The sequence below is a fragment of the Notolepis coatsorum genome, assembly GCF_963971535.1.
Source record: "Notolepis coatsorum genome assembly, chromosome: 2".
Lineage (NCBI taxonomy): Eukaryota > Metazoa > Chordata > Actinopteri > Aulopiformes > Paralepididae > Notolepis > Notolepis coatsorum.
The window spans coordinates 28,506,176-28,529,767 of record NC_140166.1 but is presented as its reverse complement, the minus strand read 5'-3'; the positions used below and the strand labels follow the sequence as shown (position 1 = coordinate 28,529,767).

The following is a 23,592-nucleotide window of genomic DNA, read 5'->3' as shown; positions in this document are numbered from 1 at the left end:
GGACAAGATGGCGGCTGTGGACAAGATGGCGGCAGCGGACACGATGGCAGCGACGGTCGACGTGAGACGGATCGAGACGACGCCCGGAGAATAACGGGACAAGAAGACTTCGCTTTCGGGGCGCGGACAGCGTGCATCGCCAGGCCGGCACAGCTGCAGCGGGCCCAGAGGAAGGGACTGATCGTGGACACAGGTGCGTCGTCCCATGTCATCAACGACAGGAGTCGGTTCAAGAACTTTGACAACACTTTCCACCCGAAGAGGCACAGCATGGAGCTGACAGACGGGAAGCGCACCTACGAGTTGGCGCAAGATAGAGGAGACGCACAGGTATGGGGGGCGCCGGCGTACAGTGACGTTAAAGAACGTTCTCTACGTACCATCGGTCCCACAAGGACTATTCTCTGTAATAGCTGCTACTGCAAGCGGTGCCAAGGTATTCTTCGATAAAGGTAAACATTTTCTTGTAGAGCCTGACGGTACACGGTTTGACATAAAGATGTACCAGAGAATGTATTATCTGCAAACAGAGAGTAATGACAACGACAAGTATAATGATATGTGTAGCGTGACGGCCAGTCACGATATTCAGACATGGCACGAGATTATGGGTCATTGTAATTACGAGGATTTTCTGAAACTGCAAGCAGTGACAGAAGGCATGCACATTGAAGGTGAAAAGCGTAGACCTGACAAAAAATTTGTAGTGTGCAAAATGGGGAAGTTTACTCAATCGAGAAACAGAAATCCCACAGAAAAAGTAAAGGTACCACTTGCACTAGTTAACACGGATCTAGCCGGTCCAGTAAGCAACGAGTCCATAGGAGGCTTTAGATATGTACAGTCTTTTACAGATGTGTGCACAGGAGCAGTGTTTGTTTACTTTCTCAAAGCAAAGAGTGACACACTCCAGGCCACGGAGAAATTCCTGGCAGACGTAGCCCCTTATGGTAACATAGGATGCTTGAGGTCCGACAACAGAGTTCACAAACAGAGAGTTCCAATCACTGTTGAGAAGGTACAAGATAAGACACAAGACGCCATGTCCATATCCCCCACACCAGAACGGAGTGGCAGAGAAGAAATGGCACACCCTTTTCAAAATGGCTAGGTGTAAGCTAGTAGACAGTAACTTACATAAGAGCCTATGGCAGGGGTCTCAAACTCGCGGGCCAATTGCGGCCCGCTGGATGATATTTTGCGGCCCCCCAGATGATTTAAAAATAATAATAAAAAAAAAAAAAAAAAAAAAAAATGTTTGCAGTCATGTCATCACAAACACTGGCATTTAAAGGGTACAAATAAAACAATTCCTGCACCAGAATGCAGGAAATTAAGTCTTTGTAACACAAAATCTCCTGGTGGGCGACCCCCCGCTTAAAAAGTGGCCTGACTGGGGCTATATTTCGCACTATATTTCCTGGCCTGAATGATTTCCCCAGTCTGGCCCTGGTTAAAAGCCTCCAATGCTTATTAGTGTGTGTGCGTTTGAACGTTTGCATGTTTCAACCATACATGTCCATACAAATAAAAAAAAATACTTGAAACCCTTTTTGTGTGGAATATTTGATGCGGCCCAGCCTCACCCAGACTCTACCTCCAGCGTCCCCCAGGTAAATTGAGTTTGAGACCCCTGGCCTATGGCATTATGCGGTGCAAGAAGCCGCTTACACCAGAAACAGGTGCTTTAATAAGCACACAGGCACCACCCCGTATACAGCACTGACAGGAAATAAGTGTAATCTAGCTAGAATGCACCGATTTGGATCAGTGTGTTATGCGTACCTGCAGGACAGGGGAAAGCCCGAGTCCAGATGTGTTAAAGGACTCTTTGTAGGGCACGACAAGGGAAGCCCCGCTTTCCTAGTTTATCATCCCGGTAAAGGGAGAGTGCAGAAACACATGCTAGTCAAGTTTGTCACAAAGACAACATGTGAGAGCGAGACACAGACAGAGGAGCCAGAGCTGGACTCCAGAGTAAGGTGTGTAGAAACAGAGAATGAATGACCTTTGAATGAATGAATGAATGAATGAATGAATGACCTTTATTTATATAGCACCCTTCACAGCACGAATGCACAGGGTGCTTTACACTACAGCTTAAAGGGGCTATGCATTATAAATGTCATTTTTCAGTCTCTAGCATTGTATTATAGTAATAGGAGTTCGTATCAATGTGTTTTAGGGTCTAAATACCATATTGGCGGATTGCTCCGATTCAGCCCAGCCCCTCTCGACCTCTAGTAAATCGGGTCATTTTCATTTGAAGTCCTGAGTCACGTCATTAGGCGCACAGTGATGCGATTGGCTCTGTGGTTGGAGCTAATGCCCGCCCCCATTCTACCTAGAAAAGACAGCGAGTGAAGCTGCGGGGCCGTGCGCTTTGGAGGGAGAGAAAGGAAGAGAGAGCCGAGAGGGAGAGAAAGGAGAGAAAGGAAGAGAGAGGGAGGGAGGGAGAGAGAGGGGGCACTTGGGGGGGGGGTACCTGCCGGCCGCGCGCCACACGGGAGATTGAAAGAAAGAAAAGAAAAAAGTTGCCCCGTCTCATCAGCGAGAGCCGAGTGGGAGAGAAAGGAGAGAAAGGAAGAGAGAAGGAGGGAGGGAGAGAGAGGGGGCACTTGGGGGGGGGGGGGGTACCTGCCGGCCGCGCGCCACACGGGAGATTGAAAGAAAGAAAAAAGCTGCCCCGTCTCATCAGCGAGTGGAGCTGCGGGGCTGTGCGCTTTGGAGGGAGAGAAAGGAAGAGAGAGCCGAGAGGGGGCATTGCCTCTCTCTCTCTCTCTCTCTCTCTCTCTCTCTCTCTCTCTCTCTCTCTCTCTCTCTCTCTCTCTCTCTCTCTCTCTGTCTCTCTCTCATGGTATAAATGATTATTTGTGTAAATAAGGTTATACGCCGACCATTAAGAAAATACATGTTAGTTTAGGAATAAGGGGCAGGTAACTATATAACTATAAGATTTATTCTTCTTCCTGCTCCTTTTGTCCATGGAATGACTATTTATGATTTTTTAATGAAGAAACTATGATTGTATTATTCCATGTGGCAAATAAAAACTCTGAACTGAACTGAACTCTCTCTCTCTTCCCCCCCCTCCCTCCCTCCCTCTACCAGTGCAGACTGTGGTCTGACTGTCACTCAAAGTGCTTATGGGCGGAGCCAGGCCATAACAGCCTGATTTCTTGAGGCTGAAAAATGATGGTTTCGAGTACTTGATTAGAAATATAAAACAATGAATTTTTTTGAAAAAAAAATTACAAATGTCTTCAATAGACTAACAGGAATTGTGTAAAGTTGCCCAAATAGTGCTAGGAATAGCAGTGCATAGCCCCTTTAATATAAAAACACAATAAAACAAAATCAGAAATAAATGACAACAAACAAACAGCAGTTAAAAACAGTGAAACCAGATAGAAAAAGTAGAATAAAAGAATTTGGATAAAATCATGAGTCACTAATTAAAACAAAACTATAGAACAGTGAGGACAAGAAAAGGCGCCTATGCATGATCAAAAGCCTGCCTGAACAAATGTGTTTTTAGTTGTTTTTTAAAAGAGTTTTCAGAGGGGGCAGTTCGCAGGTCCAGGGGGAGAGCGTTCCAGAGCCTTGGTGCTGTCACCTCGAAAGCTCGATCACCCCTTGTTTTTAGCCTGGACCTGGGGATCACCAGGAGGTGCTGATCGGCAGATCTGAGTGAGCGGGTGTTGGTGTAGGGATGGATGAGTTCCGTGATGTAGATAGGGGCCTGACCGTGAAGTGCTCTGAAAGTGAAAGTGAGGACTTTGAAGTGAATTCTATAGTGTACCGGGAGCCAGTGCAGGGATACCAAAATGGGAGTGATGTGACATGATTTCTTTGACCTTGTGAGTAGCCTGGCTGCAGCATTTTGGACCATTTGTAGTTTATCTGTGGATGATTTGGTGAGACAGGTGAAAAGTGAGTTGCAGTAGTCAAGCCTAGAGGAAATAAAAGCATGCACGGATAGTTCTAGTTCAGAGTGAGATATGATGGTGCGCAGTTTTGCAATGTTTCTGAGGTGAAACAAGCAGGTGCGTGTGAGTGTTTTGACATGTTTGTCTAGGTTCATGGCCTGGTCAAAGACAACACCCAGGTTTCTCAGGTGGGGACGTATGTTGTCTTTAAGGGACCCCAAGTGAGTGGCCACTCTAGCTGCAGAGACACATCAGCTCAGTGTACTTAGCACGGTCGTGCAGGCAGACAGTCAGCCACCCCAGAGGGCGATGACGAGGAGCACCCGAGGGTGACGTCAAGTGACCCAAGCAGTGGGAGGTATCCCTCAAGGGAACACAAACCCCCAAAGTATCTGACAGACTATGCCCGGAAAGGGAGTGACGAGGATGACAGTATACTTACCACCGTTGATTACTGCTACAGGGTAGTCAGTGGGGTACCCCCGACCTTTAAAGAGGCCACAGTGTCCCCCGAATCAAGTAAATGGGAGAGAGCAAGGGATGAGGAGATGAGGTCCCTAGAGGACAACCACACCTTTGCTCCAGCCAAGTTACCAGAGGGCAGACAGACAGTGGGAGGGAAATGGGTGTATTCAATCCAGGAGGGTATTGAAGGCCACGACAAATTCAAAGTATGGTTCGTAGCTAATTGCTTAAATGCTGAAGGAGGGTACTCCATGTTTAAATACTGAAGGAGGGTGGCTACACTGCTTAAATGCAGGAGGAGGATACTCCAGGTTTAAATACGGGAGGAGTAGAATCCAGGTTTAAATACCTGAGTGGATTCCATGTTTAAATACAAAAATGGATCCCATGTTTAAGTACAGAGGTGGATGATTTACCATGTTTAAATACAGAAATGGATCCCATGTTCAAATACAGAGGTGGATGACTTACCATGTTCTTTTTTTTTTATTGATATTTTCCCCCCTCCTTTTTCCTCCGATTTTCTCCTATCCCAATGTTAGTCGTTATGCCAATTCCCAATCCCCTTCCTGGTCGCTGCGCACTTACCCCCCACAGTCGGTCTGGGAGAGTGGAGGCTATCACCGAACCGAACTGTAGGAGTCGCTGTTTACAACGACCCGGACCCACCCCGCCAGCTTTCCCACCCTCTAATACTGCCAATTGTATTAGTGTGAACGGCCAGCCAAGCTGGTGACACGCCGGGAGCTGGATTCGAACAGGCGAATCCAGCATCTCCGGCGTTGGTGACGAACGCAATCTCCGCTACGCCACCTGACCGCCGACTTACCATGTTCTAAATGATTTAATTATGTGGAGAAGATCCTGAGATGTTTTGACTGATGTAAGAGATGTATAGAGAAAGCTGTGGGTAGCCTCATTTGTTAGACAACCTGTACTCGCCCTGACCTATGTTTTGTAGTGAGTAAAGATTGTCACAGTATTTTGCTGACCCCACAGAGAAGCATTGAACTACGTCAAAAACATGTTTTTCATTATCCCAGAGGTGCAGCAGACGAACAGCTGTGTTTCAGAAAGGGCAGCAAGGGTTTAGAGCTTAACACATCGCACGCCGGAAACGGCTTACGACGTGTTTCAAGTTCATGCGAATTCTGCCAATCCACGGCGTACAACGTTATTGAGATCATATTTCATTTTTTCGCCATGTTATTCATAATTCCCTCACGGAGCCTGGTATGATGCAGTGGGAGCATGCACAACTCTGCAACGCTTCAATACTGCCACCTGGTGGATGATTGGCGAGTTGCCAAAGCGGAAGTGGATCTCTTGTGATCCCGGTGCATCTGACAAATGCGTCCGGCACTCGCATATTGTTGCGGGACTGTATACACACGTCCGTGTGTAGCAATCGCTGCCATAACGCAATAATCTATACGATTTGGCCGTTTATTATGATTACACAAACCGGAAATGGATTTAGGCAATCGCGTCAAATAAGTGGGATCTTTTTCCTCCAGTCTCATCGTCGTACGGTAAGAGGACGCTGACGTTACTTTCAGCCTGTTTGTTTATTATTATCCATGCAAACCGCTCTGATCAATATATCACCCATACTACAGCATTTACCAACTATCACGGAATTATAAACGACCCCCCCCCCCCCGTTCACCCGCGCATGATCAGTCATAACGTTTAGGATCATGTACAGTTGAAATTTTTTATATAGCGTGTATCGCCAACAAACGGCATTTGATAATCTATATAATGCGTTTATGCCTATATCTCACGTTCTAGGAATTACTGCAGAAAACGATAAAAACATATTTATATTCTAGATGGTATTTTCGTATGAATATATGAATGAAAAAGTAAAACGTTCCTACATCCTGAACGATAGATAATCGATGTTGAATGGGCCATAGTAATGTCAATTTAGCAATACAATTTAAAAAGTTATAGCCCTGCAAAGAAGGTAAACATCTCCATAGGCTTACTGGTGGCAGTGATCAAACATTGATGGATATAAGCGTGGCAGGGAATGTGTTAAAGCCCACAGTGAAGCCTGTGAAGCCGAGTATATGTTTCTAGCTATGACAATGCAGAAATGTATTTATCTAGAACAACTGCTCGAAGTGATGGAGATAACATTATGTATATATTGCCTATTATGTAGTAGGTAGTTGGAATGTATCCTCTATATCGAATATTGTGTTTTTGAAGATGAGGGGCGTCTTGTTAACATCATTTAAAAAAAATGGTGAACACCTATGTATATATGAAGACTGTTGTTTATGAGGGCAACCAGGGAACCATTGTGATTGCTAGGAACCCAGTGTGCCGACATAGATGTAAACATGTCGATATAAAATATCATCTCATCAGATCTGTCATCAGAGAAGAAAGAATGACACTGATTTATTGTCCAACGGACGACATGGTAGCAGGAAACCTGTTCCAAATTGAAATTGAAGAGATTTGCAGAGGTCATGTTTAATGTGTAAATATTGACTGCCATACTCTATTGATGTTTTGGATTATATTATTTCCTTTGTAAAATGTTTTTCGGAGAAGTTATCCAGTATGCTAATACAACCCTAAGTGGGAGTGTTGAAGTTAGAGGTTCTATGTAGGATTGTTAGTAACTGTCTAACTGCATATATAACTGTTTCCACTAGAGGGCGCTCTAGGCGGAGCCACTCAAGATACCACCAGGTGGCGAGTATAAATAGAGATGTCTCCTCCCCCTCTACCTCTTTCTCCACCAGCCTCTCAGTGAGAGGAGAACTCATGTGCTGCTGCTCATACCATGTGAATGAATAAACCACGCCGCTTAAAGGCTAAAGATAGAAACCATGCCTCTTGACCACATTATTGTCGCCCTATAGCCGGATTCTGTCAACATAGAGTCTGTACTGAACTTGGCAAGTCTGCTCTCAGCTTCTGTGCTCCTGACACATGGAACATCATACAATAAACTCAATACTTTGGTATCCTTTGTTCAGTTCAAATACTGCATGCATTTGTGTCACCTCAAAATCTTGTTTTGCGTTGTATTTGCAGATACTATAAGCATAAGTAGCTAAACATTTGAAAGTATGAATACATGATATGACGTAAAAAGACAACAAAACACAATTTACCCTAAAGAAATTCTTCTCATAGTGATAGAACTTCGTCGACTCGTCGATTAGTTGATTTAACAACTACGAACGCAAGAACATCACCACCAGAAATGTACCAGACGTCATATATACTCGTATAGAAAGTAAATTCTTACCAGAACCACCACGGCGTCGTGCAGAGGTCCCTCCGTGTGAAGAGTCTCTACGTCATCCTCAATGATGTAGTCCCATTCCACGCCCAGGTCGATGAAGGTCCTGGACCTGGCCTCGTCTCCCTTCCCGTTCAGAATGTAATGACCCGTCGCCTGGTTCTTTATTGCTGCAATCAATCATGGGTTAGGTGCAAATGACACGAGGAGTGACTAACAATCAGACGTGTTGACAAAGAAAGACACAACCTGTCTTAACACATTCGGGACGGGCCACGTATAAATCCGTGTTTCGGATCCATGCGTTGTGGACAGAGGCACGCATATCTCCGTGGGAAGGTTGTTTTGGCTTTATTCCATTTTAATAACCTATTCAAGGTCGCCGAGCGGCACTGCAGATTTACCCTACTCTATGAATTCGACAAAGTGCAATACCGGCCAGATCCTCTTAGGGGCGCTATCGTGATAATGCAGTGTGCCCTGTGGCAGAACAGATCAGTATTTTTTTTTTACTTTCAATGGAGATTTCAGGATTCTAGATGTGTAGCCTGTAGCTTGGATTACGTTTTGCATCGCAGATTTCACCATGCAATAAGGGGATTTATCATCAGCCAATGGACATATCGATCTACCAGATGGCGATCGATAACGGGGAAATGCTCTGGGACATCCCATCGGACCACGGTAAAATCTTTTTCACGTAAAGTACATCCCGATCGGGCCTTGCTTTGATAGCCATCCAGGCGTTCGGCCTATGATGCTAATGAGGTCCCCCCCCCCCCCCCCCCCCCTTTCATGCATACATGCGTGAGGATCGTACCGATCATATGCAGTTTGAGTTTTAACTGGAGCGTATCTATAACCGAAATGCCATTGGATTTAACGTTATTAGCTATTAGCCCTGTATCTCGGCTTCCAGGAAAAATTCTAGACCAAATCCGGTATAACGCTTATATTCACAGCGCTATAAAATGAGAATCTATTGATGATTTTTTTTTTCTTTAAGCCATTTTGAAGGGACGGTTTATGGACTCAATTGACAATGAGAATGGACAGATAGCAATAATATAAAGTATAGATTTAGCTGTACAAACAGCCCCACGTCTGTTTACATTTCCCGGTCCTCGAGAATAATTAGACTCATAGCAGTGGATTGTGTTAAGGAGAGGCACCCAAGTTGAAAATGGTGATTTTAGCTGTATAGGAACGTTTTTGAGATCATATTTCACCTCTATAACTACTGCAGTTTCATAAAACATATAAATCAGTCATCAAAATCAACTATAAACATTGCATTATCGAGTTTCATAATGTAAACCAAGCTACTGAACAAACCTAAACACAGATTATTCTCTAGAGACTGCCCTTCAATGGCTTAAACACTTAGACACATTATGTCAAAGTGTCATCTTCCCTTTACACATATTCCTATATATTTTTTTTTGCCTTAAATGGATTATGTGAATCCTGGCAGGATCCTGGCAAAGTCATGTGTGGAGCTTAGCTGATGCTCCATGGTCCAACCTACACTGATTTTCTATGGTGCCTCTAGCTCATGGAATGAACTCCAACAGTCCTTAAAGCTTGAGATTCTCCCCTCTGTTGCAGAGTTTAAAACCTTGATCTCCAACCTTTGTCAATCAAGTTGTACATGTTTTAAATTATTTGTTATCTTACTTTTCGCCTCATCTTGTTGTCATGATTTTATATGCGTGTGTGATTTGATATGCTTTTTCTTTTTTGCTTATTACTTTATGTACCCTCAACGTGAAACCTCAGTTGCCTTTTGAGTTTAAATAAAGGTTTGAAATGAAAATAAATTAAATGTGGAGGTCTATTTAAAGACCTCGTTATTCACACAAACACTCTGTATGCTGATGGTGTAGCCAAGTTTGCTACTGCTGTACTTGCAAGTAAAGTCTTCACCCACCACCACAGCCTTTTGATATACCCCAGTGTTGTATATCACTATGTTTAATTCACTATGGGGGAATGTTACGCTCTAACCTCAGCAGGGAGCACCCCTAAGGGTCTTGGTGTACTTGCTTTTAACTGTGTGTATGAGTAGCTCAACTGTACCCTCCCTTAATGAACAATGAGCCTAAATATATCAACATATTACCCCTACCATGGTTAATTAATTCTCCTCAAGTTATTAGTACATATCTTTATATATTCATAGGTAAAACATTGCCATGCTTTGTTGTTATCAGAATTTTCTTTTTAACCCTCTTAAAACACACATTATAATAAAATTATACAGGTCATACATAAAAGTAATGAAAACATTCTGATCACTACATTCTACTGTAAAAGGTGACATGGTGAAAGATAGTGAGACATCAGCAGCACATAATTCACTCAGTTGGAAATGTTTGGACATTTGGACAGGGTATGAACTACCCCAGCAAATGCACAATCAGGCAAATCCACACCGTCATCCATCAAGGTCATTGTGTCATTTCAGGGAAGATGACAGCTGACACTTAAGATGGATGCCATGTGTATAGGGAATTAGAGGAAGATTCTCCAGAACGAACAGGAGAGCCAAGCAGAATATGTTTTTTTCAGATAGAAAACATCCAAAGACAATGGAGAGAAGGAACCCGTTTCTGTCCAGACATGTTCTTCTAGCTGACGCTGTTATTTGAAAACCAGACAAAGACAGCTTGTCGTTAAATGACAATACCGGGGGTTCTCCACATGGGCCCAAGACATTGTTGCCTTTGTACAAAATTGATCCCTCAAATTATATTTCTGAGAATGAAAATGTAATTACTTACTTACACCACTTAAACCCATGGGATTCACCACAATCGACCGTCATACTAACCTTTTTTAGACACTGTATTATAGCAGAATATAGCAGCTTTTTAGGAAGTTAAATACACTTCAGATGTTAGCATGTCATTGTTATCAAATGTGGTGAATTTCATGGGTTTATGTGGAGTAATTAAGACACACTGGAAGCTAATGACAGTGTGGTGAATCAGAATATTCTTTTGCTACCAAATACTTCTGTGAGGTTTGGTCCGCTCCCCGCCACATGCTCCGTTCCTTTAAGGTACTATGTTGATTAATGCATTCCCCGCCACGCGCTCCGTTCCTTTAAGGTGCCGTGTTGATTGGTGCATTCCCCGCCACACGCTTTTGGAGCAAGTATCAATCTCATCCCGCAGCTGTCACAGTTTGTAATTAGCGCCCCTGAAGGCTTTATATACACAGACCTCCTTACTATCGATGTTGGGTCGTTCTGGAATAGAACTGCATATACCTGCCTTCCCTGTCGCTGTTCCTGTCTTTTTGCTCTCCAGGACCTTATGTGGAGAACCGCTGTGGAGAACCTGGTTCCCCATTCGGAGCTGCGCCTCGTTATCTGCCCGCTTTACGCGTTGCGCTCTGGTGAGTTTTTGGAAACAGTCTTTTTTGGATTATTAGTTTTTTGTGTGTTTGGTGAACACCGAAGATATCCCGTTTTGTTTGTACTGGACTCACCTAATTTTTGTGTTAGGATATCACTGAAGAATTCCTTTTTGTTTCGCACTGGACTCAGCTATTTTGTGTGTTAGATTAACACTGAAGATTACCGTGTTGTTTTTCACTGGACTCAGCTAACTTGTGTGTGGTACACCGAAGATCAAGTCACTTGGGATTAATACTGGACTTAGTCACCTCTCTGCCTCTGTGTGTTCGTTGGGCTAACTCTGATTTCTCTCTCTCTCCGTTTCCACCGGGAGTGAAAGCTGGGAGTATCTGCAGAGCCGCTACACATGCCAATTCCTCACCACTATCTACTGGGAGTATCTGCAGAGCCGCTACATCGTCACATGCCAGATCCCCGTTTGTTTTGATTGCTGTACTTCATCCATCTTGTGACTCTGTAAATAAATACGCCCTAGCTTTTGGCTAACTCTGAACTTCCTCTCTGTGCCGTTGCGTTTGAGGTCGGTTACAAACCATAACAACTTCAACGTTTATGAACAATTATTTGAGGCATACATTTTGTATCAAGGTTAAAAACAATATGAGAACCATATGTCAAAAACAGTGGGATTGTCTGAACAAGTGTATGTTATATCAACTCCAGATGACCCTGTATCAAATTCTCTGACTCAGAAAGGCCTCTCGCCGGGGTTCGAACCCAGGACCTTCTTGCTCTGAGGCAGACGTCAGTGTATGAAAACTAGGAAAGCCCCCTCTCATTACAAAAGGCATCCTGCAGGGATCAATCCAGGGTCCTGTCTTATTTACCATTCATATTAATTATATTGTCCCATATCCAAGTAGATGCCAAGTTCATCTTAATGCGGATGACTCTTTTATATTTTATTGCTGACACTGTACAACTAGCCATTCAACCTAGATCCTTCAACTCTCATTTAATGCTCTGCAAGATGTGCTTATTGGCCTTAAGCTTGTACTTAATGCAAGCAACACAAAATATTGTTTGCAATGATTTGCATATGTCAACTGTGAATGGGTCTGACATTGAAAGAGTTACAGAATACAGAATCTTGGCATCTGCCTTGATGATAAATGTACATTTAAATCATATCATTATCATCATTATAATTATCATAATTATTATGAACTAGTTTCAAGTTTCAAGTTCAAGTTTCTAACTATGGTTAATAATGAATGTTGAAAGGTACACAACAGTGTTTCACATGGGGGCGGCAACACAAACTAAATGTAGTGTGCAAAACATATATATATATATATATATATATATATATATATATATATATATATATATATATATATATATATATATATATATATATATATTAGGGGTGTAACAGTACATAAAAACTGGATAGGTGTACCTTTACACCCCTAATATATATATATATGTATATATGTATACACACACAGAGAACTCTCACAGATACTCTAGAGCAGACCTGGGCATTGTACGGCCCGCGGGATGATGCTGACCGGCCCGCGAAAGATTACATGATAATAAATTTTTTTTTTTTTTTTTTTAATATTTTTTTTTTTTTTTTTTTTTTTTTTTTTATGTCAACGTTCACACGCACAGTATACGCTTAGGAGACATGCTCAGACGATGTTGGTTCTCTTTGGATCCACCTACATATGTGAACAGACATTCTCAGTCATGACATTTACCAAGTCCAGGTACAGATCCTCTCTCACTGATGAACATCTGGCAGCTGTGCTTCGCATCTCCACCTCAGACATGCAACCTGACTTTGATGGACTTGTTAAAGCTCAACAGAGACTGGATTTCTCACACTGAATGAAAAAAAAAGAACTGAAGAACACTAAAATGTGGAAATATAACAAGTGAAATGGGACACTTGATATTTTTTTTTCTTTTTTTTGCACAGTTCTGAAAACATTAAATGTTTAATATAGGCATGTAAAGTAAAAAAGGCTACAAAACTGGGACACTTTTCTTTACACAGTTCAGTGACATGTCTTGTTTATTTTTGCTATAAGATGATGTGATGTCTTTAGAAAGCTAAGAAAATCCTTGTTTCAATAGTATATGAAACTCAAAATGCCCTTTGTTATTAATGTTTCACATTTTGTTTATCATTTTGGAAATAAATTCTATTTGAATAAATTATATTTTTGAAAGCTAACCGCACCTTTTAATTGCCAAATAATAACATACACTCTTACCAGGGGTCAAAAGTTTCAAAACAATGCCATTTACTGCTTTTTATATAGAAATAAAATGTATATTATGCATAATTGAGTTTGGAATTTTGGCCCGGCCCCCCAACATATTTTCAGTTGCTCATTCGGCCCCCCGGGAAAAATAATTGCCCACCCCTGCTCTAGAGACTGCCCTTCAATGGCTTTCATGTCTGACTAATGAATAATACATTAACGTCAACATTCTCCTACCCAGCCTGTAGCAGCATGTGTTTAGATCTTTCTCTTGAGAAAAAGAGGAAGCGAACAGTGATATAAGATCACGAGACACAACAGTGCATGCACACAGACATACAGTCAACACTCTTTTCGGTGTTAATGTATATTATGTGTATGCGTGGATGAAAAGAAGAAACACTTACCAAGAATTTGAGGAGAGGCCTCGTGTTCTTGGATGATCACATGTCTAGCGCCCGGAGGAATGAGAAACATCTTAAGGTAACCTTTGCACGTTTTGTTGTGAAGCAGCAGCGGCGGCGGTGGTGGGCAGTAGTGGGGGAAAGACAATACAGGCACCCGGTTAGTGTGCAGAGACAAACAGGTGTGCTCGTTTGCAGAGGTGGACATCACGCTGGGTTTCAGAGGCCTGCTTTCCCACTTTGCTCTACAAAGTCGGTTTGACAGGAGGAAGAACAAACAACTACACTACTGTAGCAAGTTTCCCTGGACACAGAGGACCAGGGAGAGGCAGTTCTTATTGAAACATGGCATCAAAAGCACATGGAAATATGATATGCGATCATATTACCAGCCACATATCGCTGCTGTCGGGACAAAACCTCATAACTCCAAAAACCCAACTTTTCAGCAGATGAAAAAAACTAACACAGATTTGAGGGTGAATAGAGTTAGGAGGTTTAGACAGATGATCGGTTTAATGCTTTCCCATTGTTTAAACTTTGTAAAACCCACACACACATATGGAGGATGATCTACGGAGTTGATTTATATAATAAAAAAAAAATTCAAAAAATGGAGTTATGAGGTTTTGTCCCGACAGCAGCGATATGATGGGGCAACTCTCTTGTGGTGTTTGTAATGGTAATGTCTAAATGAGTTTTGTACGGTAGTCTCCAGATTGAAATGCACACCTTGATGTCAGTGCCTCAGAGCACCTATTGCAATGACTTTTCAATTAATGCTTCCAGGACAGAACTCACTCCAGTCCATCTATACATAAGACAAGATTCATCACAGTTCTTAACCAGCTATACATAATATGCTCATTAAACAGGACAGCTGTTTCAAATGCAAATTGTTGGTGGTCATTGGTACAAACAACACCCAGTGGTAGAATTACCAACATGGTGGAAGAATCTTTCCACACTAAAAGATGCATTTGGAACTGGGGACTACTGTATGATTGTATTACCATCGGGCAAATATCTTGTGATGTTTGCAGGGTAATGTCTAATGTTTTTGTTTTGTTTGTTTGTATGTGTGTGTGTCATATTAAACACATACTGCAAGAGAGGGAACAGGGTGATAAGGCCTGCAGTCATGTTTCAATAAGGGCATTTTGTAAACAGGATTCTCACACTAGGGTTGCAAAGTGGCCTTTCTCCCAGTGGATGTCCACCCACACTGCAAACCTGCCGTGACTCACCAAGTACATTTCTAGAATCCTCCGTCTCATTCAGAAACACATTTCGAGCTCCCTTTGGCAAGGAGAACGCTCCTCTCGTCTTCCCTTTAGAGATGGAAGGAATCTGTTATTTAACAACAAAAATTGCAGTGCTTTCTCTCTCATTGACTCACTCTCTCGCACTCTCTCTCACTCTCTTTCTCTCTCTCTCTGTCACAACAATGACACCAAGAGAGACCCACTTCATTTGCACGATAGGGAACCAGAGGAATTTGCACACAGACAAGGGAAGCGATCTATGAAGCCGGATGGTCACGGGAGGAGTAGCACTTGTGACTGAAGACTCTACCGCGTAGCGGCACCTCTGTTCACTCGGCTATTAGCGCTGACGAGGAGATGCAGCCTCAGCCACTTGTTTGCGTAAATCAGCGGGAGTGGCTGAGGTGATGAGGAATGTGGCTTGGCGGCTTGGCACGCCGTCACTGAGGGTGCCTGTTCCGTATCACGTCCATACAAGATCCAATTTAGATGACATTACATTTTAATTTATCGTTACCGTACAGCACAGGTACGGTACGAACGAAGAGAAGTTGGCATTGAACCAGAGTGAAAGTCACAACAGCAATGTGACTATTCTAATAAAAAATAATAAGTATTGCGAAATTGCGTCTCTCGGCTGTGGGAAGGACATCCTAGGATTGAGAAAAATCCTCTCAAAAGGCCCAGAAGGAATTGGAATTCAATGACACACCAGAGGAGATGCGTTTTTTTCTTCCAAATTTAATTAAGCGAGGGGGGGGGGGGGTATTTCACACAAACTATGTGTGGAAAAACAAGTTGGGGTGAGCTTGAAGAGCTAGCATGGGTGTGTTTGCTAATGTCTCCCTAAATGACCACACACTCTCCGGAAGTCTTTAGATGTGTGTGTAAAACAACATTCAGATATTCAACCTTTTTTAAGCTGCAATGCCTCTAGGGATTGTTTCCCCACAAAACACAAGCGCCTAAAGGCCAAAAGCCTGTCGGATGATGAATCAGTGAAAGTTGCCATAGGAAGGACCTGATTGGACAATGAATCCGTCACGGAATGGAATGGGCAGGGGGTTGTTTGTTTGCTGTCACTCATTCCATTGCCTTAACGGTTGTGTGTTAGTCAGTTCTCTGCTAACGCTAAACTAGCAAGCAGTCAACGAAACAGAAAGCACTACAAAAGAGGCCGTGTGAGAGGGAAACACTGGGGGATACTTGCAGGTTGTATTATCCAACAACGGGATTTCTTTTTGGCATCTCTTGCTTAACTGTTTTCCTGTTAAAAAAGGGTGAGTAGTGATTAGTGTTAGGAGACACCGGAGAGCACCAGATGGTTACCATACAGTAGGGTCGACCGCTAGCGTATATATATATATATATATTAGGGCTGTCAGTTTATTGCATTAATTAGATTAATTAATTACACAGCAAATTATCGCGTTATGAAAATGAACTAAAAATTTATTAAAAAATATATATATATATTTTAGTATGAATTTCTTTTTTTATCTCATTCATTCCATAATAACGTAGAATAAAAAAACTTTTTTTTTAAATGGTCCATTTGCATGTTCTTGGTATCTGATTCTAGGGACATATATGGATATGGATCTCAGGGAATGTATTCCCAGTGTCAGAAATACTGTGTCTGTTACTAGGCTTGAGTAAATTGTAATGAACCAAATGAGAATATCAATCACATTTTTTATTTAATTTTTTTTTACTGTGAATAACACCATGCTAAAATTGACCAGACCTGAAAAAGCATCTAAGCAAATTAATAAAGGGAAGATGATTAAACAGAAGGTTTTGTAGATACAGTACTGAATTCTGCCATCCGGACATATGCAATTTGAAATATGATTATAGAATATAAAATATCAGGCCTAAAATGGTTATGCGATTAAAATGTGAATCCTGTAATTAATTAGATATCTTTTTTTAATCGCCTGACAGCACTAATATATATTCTGGAACGACTTCATCAGGCCGTCGTGAATTGAACCCTTTGGATGAAAACCATAAGTCCATTTTGACATTATTGTTTTTTTTGACAACTCATGCCAGTTGTAAAGTCAATTCAAATAATTTGAAGTGTGGATGTGATACCTCACCTGAAATTACTGAATTTCCACTCTATCAATAGACCTGTTCGCTGTATACGTTAGACTCAGTGTGCGCGAGCATCACCGGAGCAGAAATGAACGTAATCCTGGTCAGAACAACGGGCAGACTACAATTATGCATTTGTTAGCCATGCTAGCAATCTAAACAATCAATCCATGCCAAAGCTAGATATGTAAAAGGTGAAAGAGTCACACTCACAGCCATGCTGATTTGGCTAAATGACATCCAGACGTTTTTGTTTGAAAGAACTTTTGGTCAGGGTCATGGTTTCTCCATACAGCCCTGTTGCATTCAGCTCACGCAGCAGCTCGCGCAGATCCGGGGCAACATACAGTAGTCACGGGACTCAGTTGGTATTGCTGATTGGCTCGAACACGGTATGTTTGTATACAGCGAACAGGTCTATGTACACAACCTGTTCTGTTTTTTTGACATTCTTGCTTTGAATACATTTACATGTACAAGGTGCCTTCCTTTCTTCATAGTCTTTTACCGCCACTGAAAAGTGTGGTAGTTATTGTCGACCAATTCACCGCATCTGGAATGGCGGCATGGTGGTGTAGTGGTTAACGGCAGTGGTGGAAAGTAACTAAGTATTTTTACTCAAGTACTTGAGTATAATTTTGAGGTACTTGTACTTTACGTGAGTATTTCCATTTTAGGGAACTTTATACTTTTACTCCACTACATTTCAAAGTAAATGTTGTACTTTTTACTCACTGCATTTATCTGAACCCATCAGTTACTAGTTACTATGAAGAAAAATATTTTGCATAGAAAACATGGCAAAAATGTATGAAGATTATGTACTTTCACATTTGAAGCCTGTCAACTTCAAGAGGAGATAATGAGAGCAGCATAACTGGACCACATACCACTTTGACATGACCTTTAATCAGACCAGCATAACTGGACTGCATACCACTTTAACATAACCTTTATAGGTCAATGGTTCGAGGATTGAATGCTTCCAATCACTGGAATACACAAACATCATGTAGAATAGATACTTTTACTTTAGATACTTAAGTACATTCAATAGCAAATACTTCTCTACTTTTACTTAAGTATAATTTTAATGGAGGACTTTTACTTTGACCAGATTACTCATTTATCTGGGTATTTCTACTTTTACTTAAGTAAAGGAACTACCACTTCAAAGTAGAATTCATCTTCTTAGACATTGTATTAAGGCACAATAGAGCAACCTTTCATGGAGAAAAACTGTTTGGCACCTCTGATGTTAGCGTGACATTTAGACAGATGTGGTGACTTTCATGGGTTTATGTGGTGTTTAAGACACATTTTCAGATATGACCGTGGTGAATCGGCAGATTAATCTATCCATACAAATAATACTCCAACTCAACATCTTTAGATAATTATTCCCCTACATATTTAAACCTAAAACCATGACCTAGATTCCTAGAATACATTATTCCTATCATTTATGAAATCCCCTCTGACATTGTTTATACAGTAGGCATTGAAATATATACTGTATATATATATATATATATATATATATATATATATATATATATATAAATACTGTATATAGATAGATACTGTGATAGATACTTAAGGCCTCATGGAAGTGTTGCCAGATATAATAATTGATGTAATACATGTGTTCTTCTAATGTTAATTAATGTATATCATCCATTCATGCTGATAGTTAATGTTAAGAAGGCAATAGAAGTGATTATCATAATAATAATAATAATAATAATAATAATAATAATAATAATAATAATAATAATAATAATAATAATAATAATAATAATAATAATAATAATAATAATAATAATAATAATAATAATAATAATAATAATAATAATAATAATAATAATAATAATAATAATAATAATAATAATAATAATAATAATAATAATAACATGTCAGCTCAATTCTCAACAAACTATTCTAATATGCACTGTGTGTGTACTCTAGGTGGGTGCACTCTAGGTACAGTAATTGCTGTAAATAACTGACATGTTGAAAACATAATTGAACCCTTCAGGCAAAGAACCAGCATCAGCGTGGTTAAAAAAGGCTCAGTCAGCCCAGGGCCCTATTCCCCGTACCTGGTTCAACTAAGTCGATCAAAAGTCCCATTATCCAGATTCAATTAACCAGAATCCGGGATTTCCCTGTTCCTCGAACGCTGATTCAGTCTCGTTCATTAGAACCAGACTTGATACTCAGGATCAGTGCGCACGGCCGCTTCAGTTGAAAAGACAGCAGGTGTCGATCGCAGAAATCCTGATTTTCTAACGGCATTGATTGATTGATTGATTTAAAACTTTATTAACAAGATTGCAGAATGGGTACAGTACAGTACGGCTCAATAGCCTCGCCGACAAGTTAAATGCATAATCTATAGGCATATATTAAGTCCCTTATTACCCCAATCAATCAGATTATATTTATTTAAATGTAACTGCTGGCAATAGGCTTAATGCCAATGGAATGAATAATCAAATGAGATCTTGCTAGCGAAAATAATTATTTCAACTCTTTCAGAATAAGTATACAAAAACAAGCCCAAAGATAAAGAGTATATCTAATTGATACGAATGAATAGATACTTATGAGGATATCTCTACTGTATGCGCTTAGGTATCATGTAATATAATAAATACATCATTCCTAAAGTTTTCAGGCCGAAATAACCCCCGAAATAACGGTGTCAGAGAGCCGCGACCCCCACTATTATATAGAGGTGGTTGAAACATGCAAACGTTCACACGCACACATATGCATTGGAGGCTTTTAACACGCACAATAACTACACAAAATAACACAATAATCAAACAACCATAAAATGAATACATATAGCGTGTTTCATTTAGAAGGCTATAATGTTCAACTCACCTAATGAGATGGATGGGCATAGTCTGGGTTTAATTTTGGAGACAGCGACTCTGAGATCATCCTCCACATTCATTCAGACGTGATCTGTACTTATTTTTTATATAAGTCAGTGCAGATAATGTTTTTTTCGAATAGGTAGGTATAGCTGTGCAGCGTATTCCCCCTCAATTGATATCTAGTCGGCATCGGAGGTGGGCAGCGAGCTGGGACACATTCTCCATCAGAAACAAGCGCGCCTCATCCTGCAGCTCAAACAGGTGTCATGCAGTATGTAGGAAATCCATAGGCTGAATATGATTTATTATCGGCATTTATTTGACCAGTTTAATGTATTTTAATTGTTTTTAATTATAGGCCTATTTCACACATTCTATGAAATCAATACATTCTGGAAATCATCTTGCGAAAACATTATTCAGAATGGTATAATGGGATCAAATAGCACCTACGGGAGGCTGCAATTCGAAACTGGCCCCCGTAAATGTCCAAACACCCCCTCCCACCCACCCACCCCCTCCCAATGTACAGTTTCCTCCCCCTCGTATATATATTTTCTGTTAGGATCTCTGTTTAACAGTACTGTATATTTGCATATCTTGTATGTCACAAATGTAACAGTACTGTATATCTGTATGTCATAAATGTCATGATATATCTGTATTATCTGTATGTCATGTATGTCATAAATGTCATTATGAATTGAAAATGGGGGACCCTGATGTAAACAAGACGAAAGTATTTCTCTGGGTCTGCATCCCCTTAACAATTGTGTGTATTGAGCCGTACTGTATTGTACCTAGGGCTGGGCGATAAAACGATAACGATAAATATCGCGATAAATTATTTCCTCGAAAATAAACATGAAACGTGGTCGCAAAGTTTCGATATATCGATTTTCCAAGTTTGGCTCCGTTCAGCCTCGGCTCAGCACACTCACTAACAACAACCAACGTTACGTGATGACGTGCTTACACACCACAGCTCAGGACTCAAGGCTGCTAGGATACTTAGCTTGCACGGCGCTATTTTATATATTTACGTGCCGAGTATGTGTGTGGCGTGAATTCTGATGCCACGGTTATAGTAGTGTGTGGTATACGGTGGACGTCGTTGCCATGTATTGTGGCGGAACAGAGTATTTTAGGGATATTTATTTAGTACATTGTCATGGAATACGTCGCTTGGAAACGAAGCTGGCTAGGATACTTAGCTTGCACGGCGCTATTTTATATATTTACGTGCCGAGTATGTATGTGGCGTGAATTCTGATGCCACGGTTATAGTAGTGTGTGGTATACGGTGGACGTCGTTGCAATGTATTGTGGCGGAACAGAGTATTTTAGGGATATTTATTTAGTACATTGTCATGGGATACACTGCTCGCTCTGGCTAACTGCTAACGTGCGCGGACTGATGACGACATCAACTCGAGACATTCACAGCAGAAAAACAAGTATATTAATAACCCGTCCATCGGCGCCGGGCATAAAAAGTTTATTAAACTTGACAGACATTATATCGACGATAATTATCGATATCGAGTTATATGAAAATAATTTTATAATTTTATCGCGATAACGTTTTTGGCCATATCGCCCAGCCCTAATTGTACCCCATTCTGCAATCTGTTAATACAGTTTCCAATCAATCAATCAATCAATCAATCAATCAATCAATCAATCTCTGAGGAAGGGAGCTGCCATTTTGTTCCGAGGGAGTGGCCAGCTTATATCCAGCTCAAACTTTTCGATCTGTTGCCATAGTGACTTAGAAAATCCGACGTCGGGGAACGGAAATGTCTGGCTTAAGTCAAGCTATGCTGAACATTATCCGGCTAACTCAGTTAGCCAGGTACGGGGAATAGGGCCCAGGTGTTTGCAGTTGTGAAGCCAAATCACTTACTGTAAATATCTCCTGAAAGTCACGCAGGCGCAGCCTCTACTGTCTTTAGCTTTCAATGAACACAACACTCAAACATACCATCTGACTGTGGCATTAGAGGAAGGCCTGTGGGGTCACCCAAATAAAGAGAGGTCTTCCTCTACTGGGCATGAATGTTCACAGCAAATAATTTGCAAATAAAAAGAATGTTGTGGAAAACTCTTCTTGGAATACGTTCATTTTCTTCATTTATCGTCATAAACTTATCAAGTCAGAGGTACCTTACCTTTTGTTCCTGTTACTTTGGTTGCTAAGGTCTTCTGTGCAACGGTTTAACTAACTTTAAGGGACCCCTTAAGTATAAGACCGAGATAAGGAGAAAACTTGTATTACTTAAGTGAAATCGTATTTACAGCCATTACTGTACCTAGAGTTCACCCACCTAGAGTACACACACAGTGCATATTAGAATAGTTTGTTGAGCATTGAGAAGCTTTATTATTATTATTATTATTATTATTATTATTATTATTATTATTATTATTATTATTATTATTATTATTATTATTATTATTATTATTATTTATTATGATTATTATTATTATTATTATTATTATTATTATTATTATTATTATTATTATTATTATTATTATTATTATTATTATTATTATTATTATTATTATTATTATTATTATTATTATTATTATTATTATTATTATTATTATTATTATAATATATTTTTTTTATATATTTGCAGGTCAAATGTATGTACATTATTTCATTGTATTCCTCCAATAGTATCATCTTTTCATCTTCTGACCAATTTGGTTTTCTTGCTGTTGCTCGCCATTTTTTACTGTATACTGCCACACTTTGTGAGACGATACAGGTGAGGTTGATCACAGGTGCACAGAGCCGTCTCCATGGAAAATATTATTTCTCTGCTTTAAAATCTCTTTCAGAAAATGCCTTAACGTTTTTCCTTAACTAAGGAAACCATTTAAGGGATTCTGTGCAACTATATATATGTATAAAAAAAGATCTGTAGGCCTATACATATACATGCACATATATAAAATTGTTGAGGTGATATTTTATAATTTATTTATATTTATATATATAATTTTATAATTTTAAAATATCACCTCAACAATTTTGTCACCCCGACACATTATTATTAAAGATATTTGGATGAGAAACAAACCATTGGGTGTTAATTTAGAGGGGTTCGCCATGAAAACATTGTTTGTTTTAAGAAATAATATGTTGAAGATGCAGAAAGTGTGGATTGAAAGGGAATTTATATAAACATTTTTAAATCTTTGATCTCTCTGAGCAAAACCAGCCATAGCCTTACATTTGAACATGTACGTGTTAGGTGTTCCTTACCGGCTTTCTTGGGGGTGCGGGTGAAGGTGCCTTTCACGGTGCGACAGTGGGAGTTGTCCCCGCCGCAGACGCCGCACTTGTCCTCCACTTTGTTGGAACCAATCTCTTTGTCACAGCCGACTTTCTGGAGAGAGCACAACGAGAAAGAGGCATCTAGTAGGGGTGCACAGATACCTGCTGACCAAGTACAAGTACCAGAACGTGCTAGCCGATACAGAGAACCAGTACAGTACTTTGGTTTGAGTGCTAGCTGATACCGAGAACCAGTACTTTGTTTTGAGTGCTAGCCGATACAGAGAACCAGTATTCTGCCTTTTAGTTAGCAAGATAATGCTGCCGCCTGCCTGACACAT

At 40.5% G+C, this 23,592-nt stretch overlaps 1 protein-coding gene across 1 annotated transcript in view; it reads right to left on the bottom strand.

Annotated features, from left to right (window-relative positions):
* The window catches only part of adamts3 (ADAM metallopeptidase with thrombospondin type 1 motif, 3), a gene marked incomplete at its 3' end in the record, with an annotated part of 357,741 nt that overhangs the window by 38,290 nt on the left and 295,859 nt on the right, over positions 1-23,592 (bottom strand). Inside the window, exons 15-17 of the mRNA XM_084307667.1 lie at positions 23,240-23,363; positions 14,957-15,040; positions 7,672-7,835 (exon numbers count right to left, since the gene is read on the bottom strand). Coding sequence (XP_084163793.1) covers positions 7,672-7,835; positions 14,957-15,040; positions 23,240-23,363 — 372 coding nt within the window. The remainder of the gene's footprint in view (positions 1-7,671; positions 7,836-14,956; positions 15,041-23,239; positions 23,364-23,592) is intronic.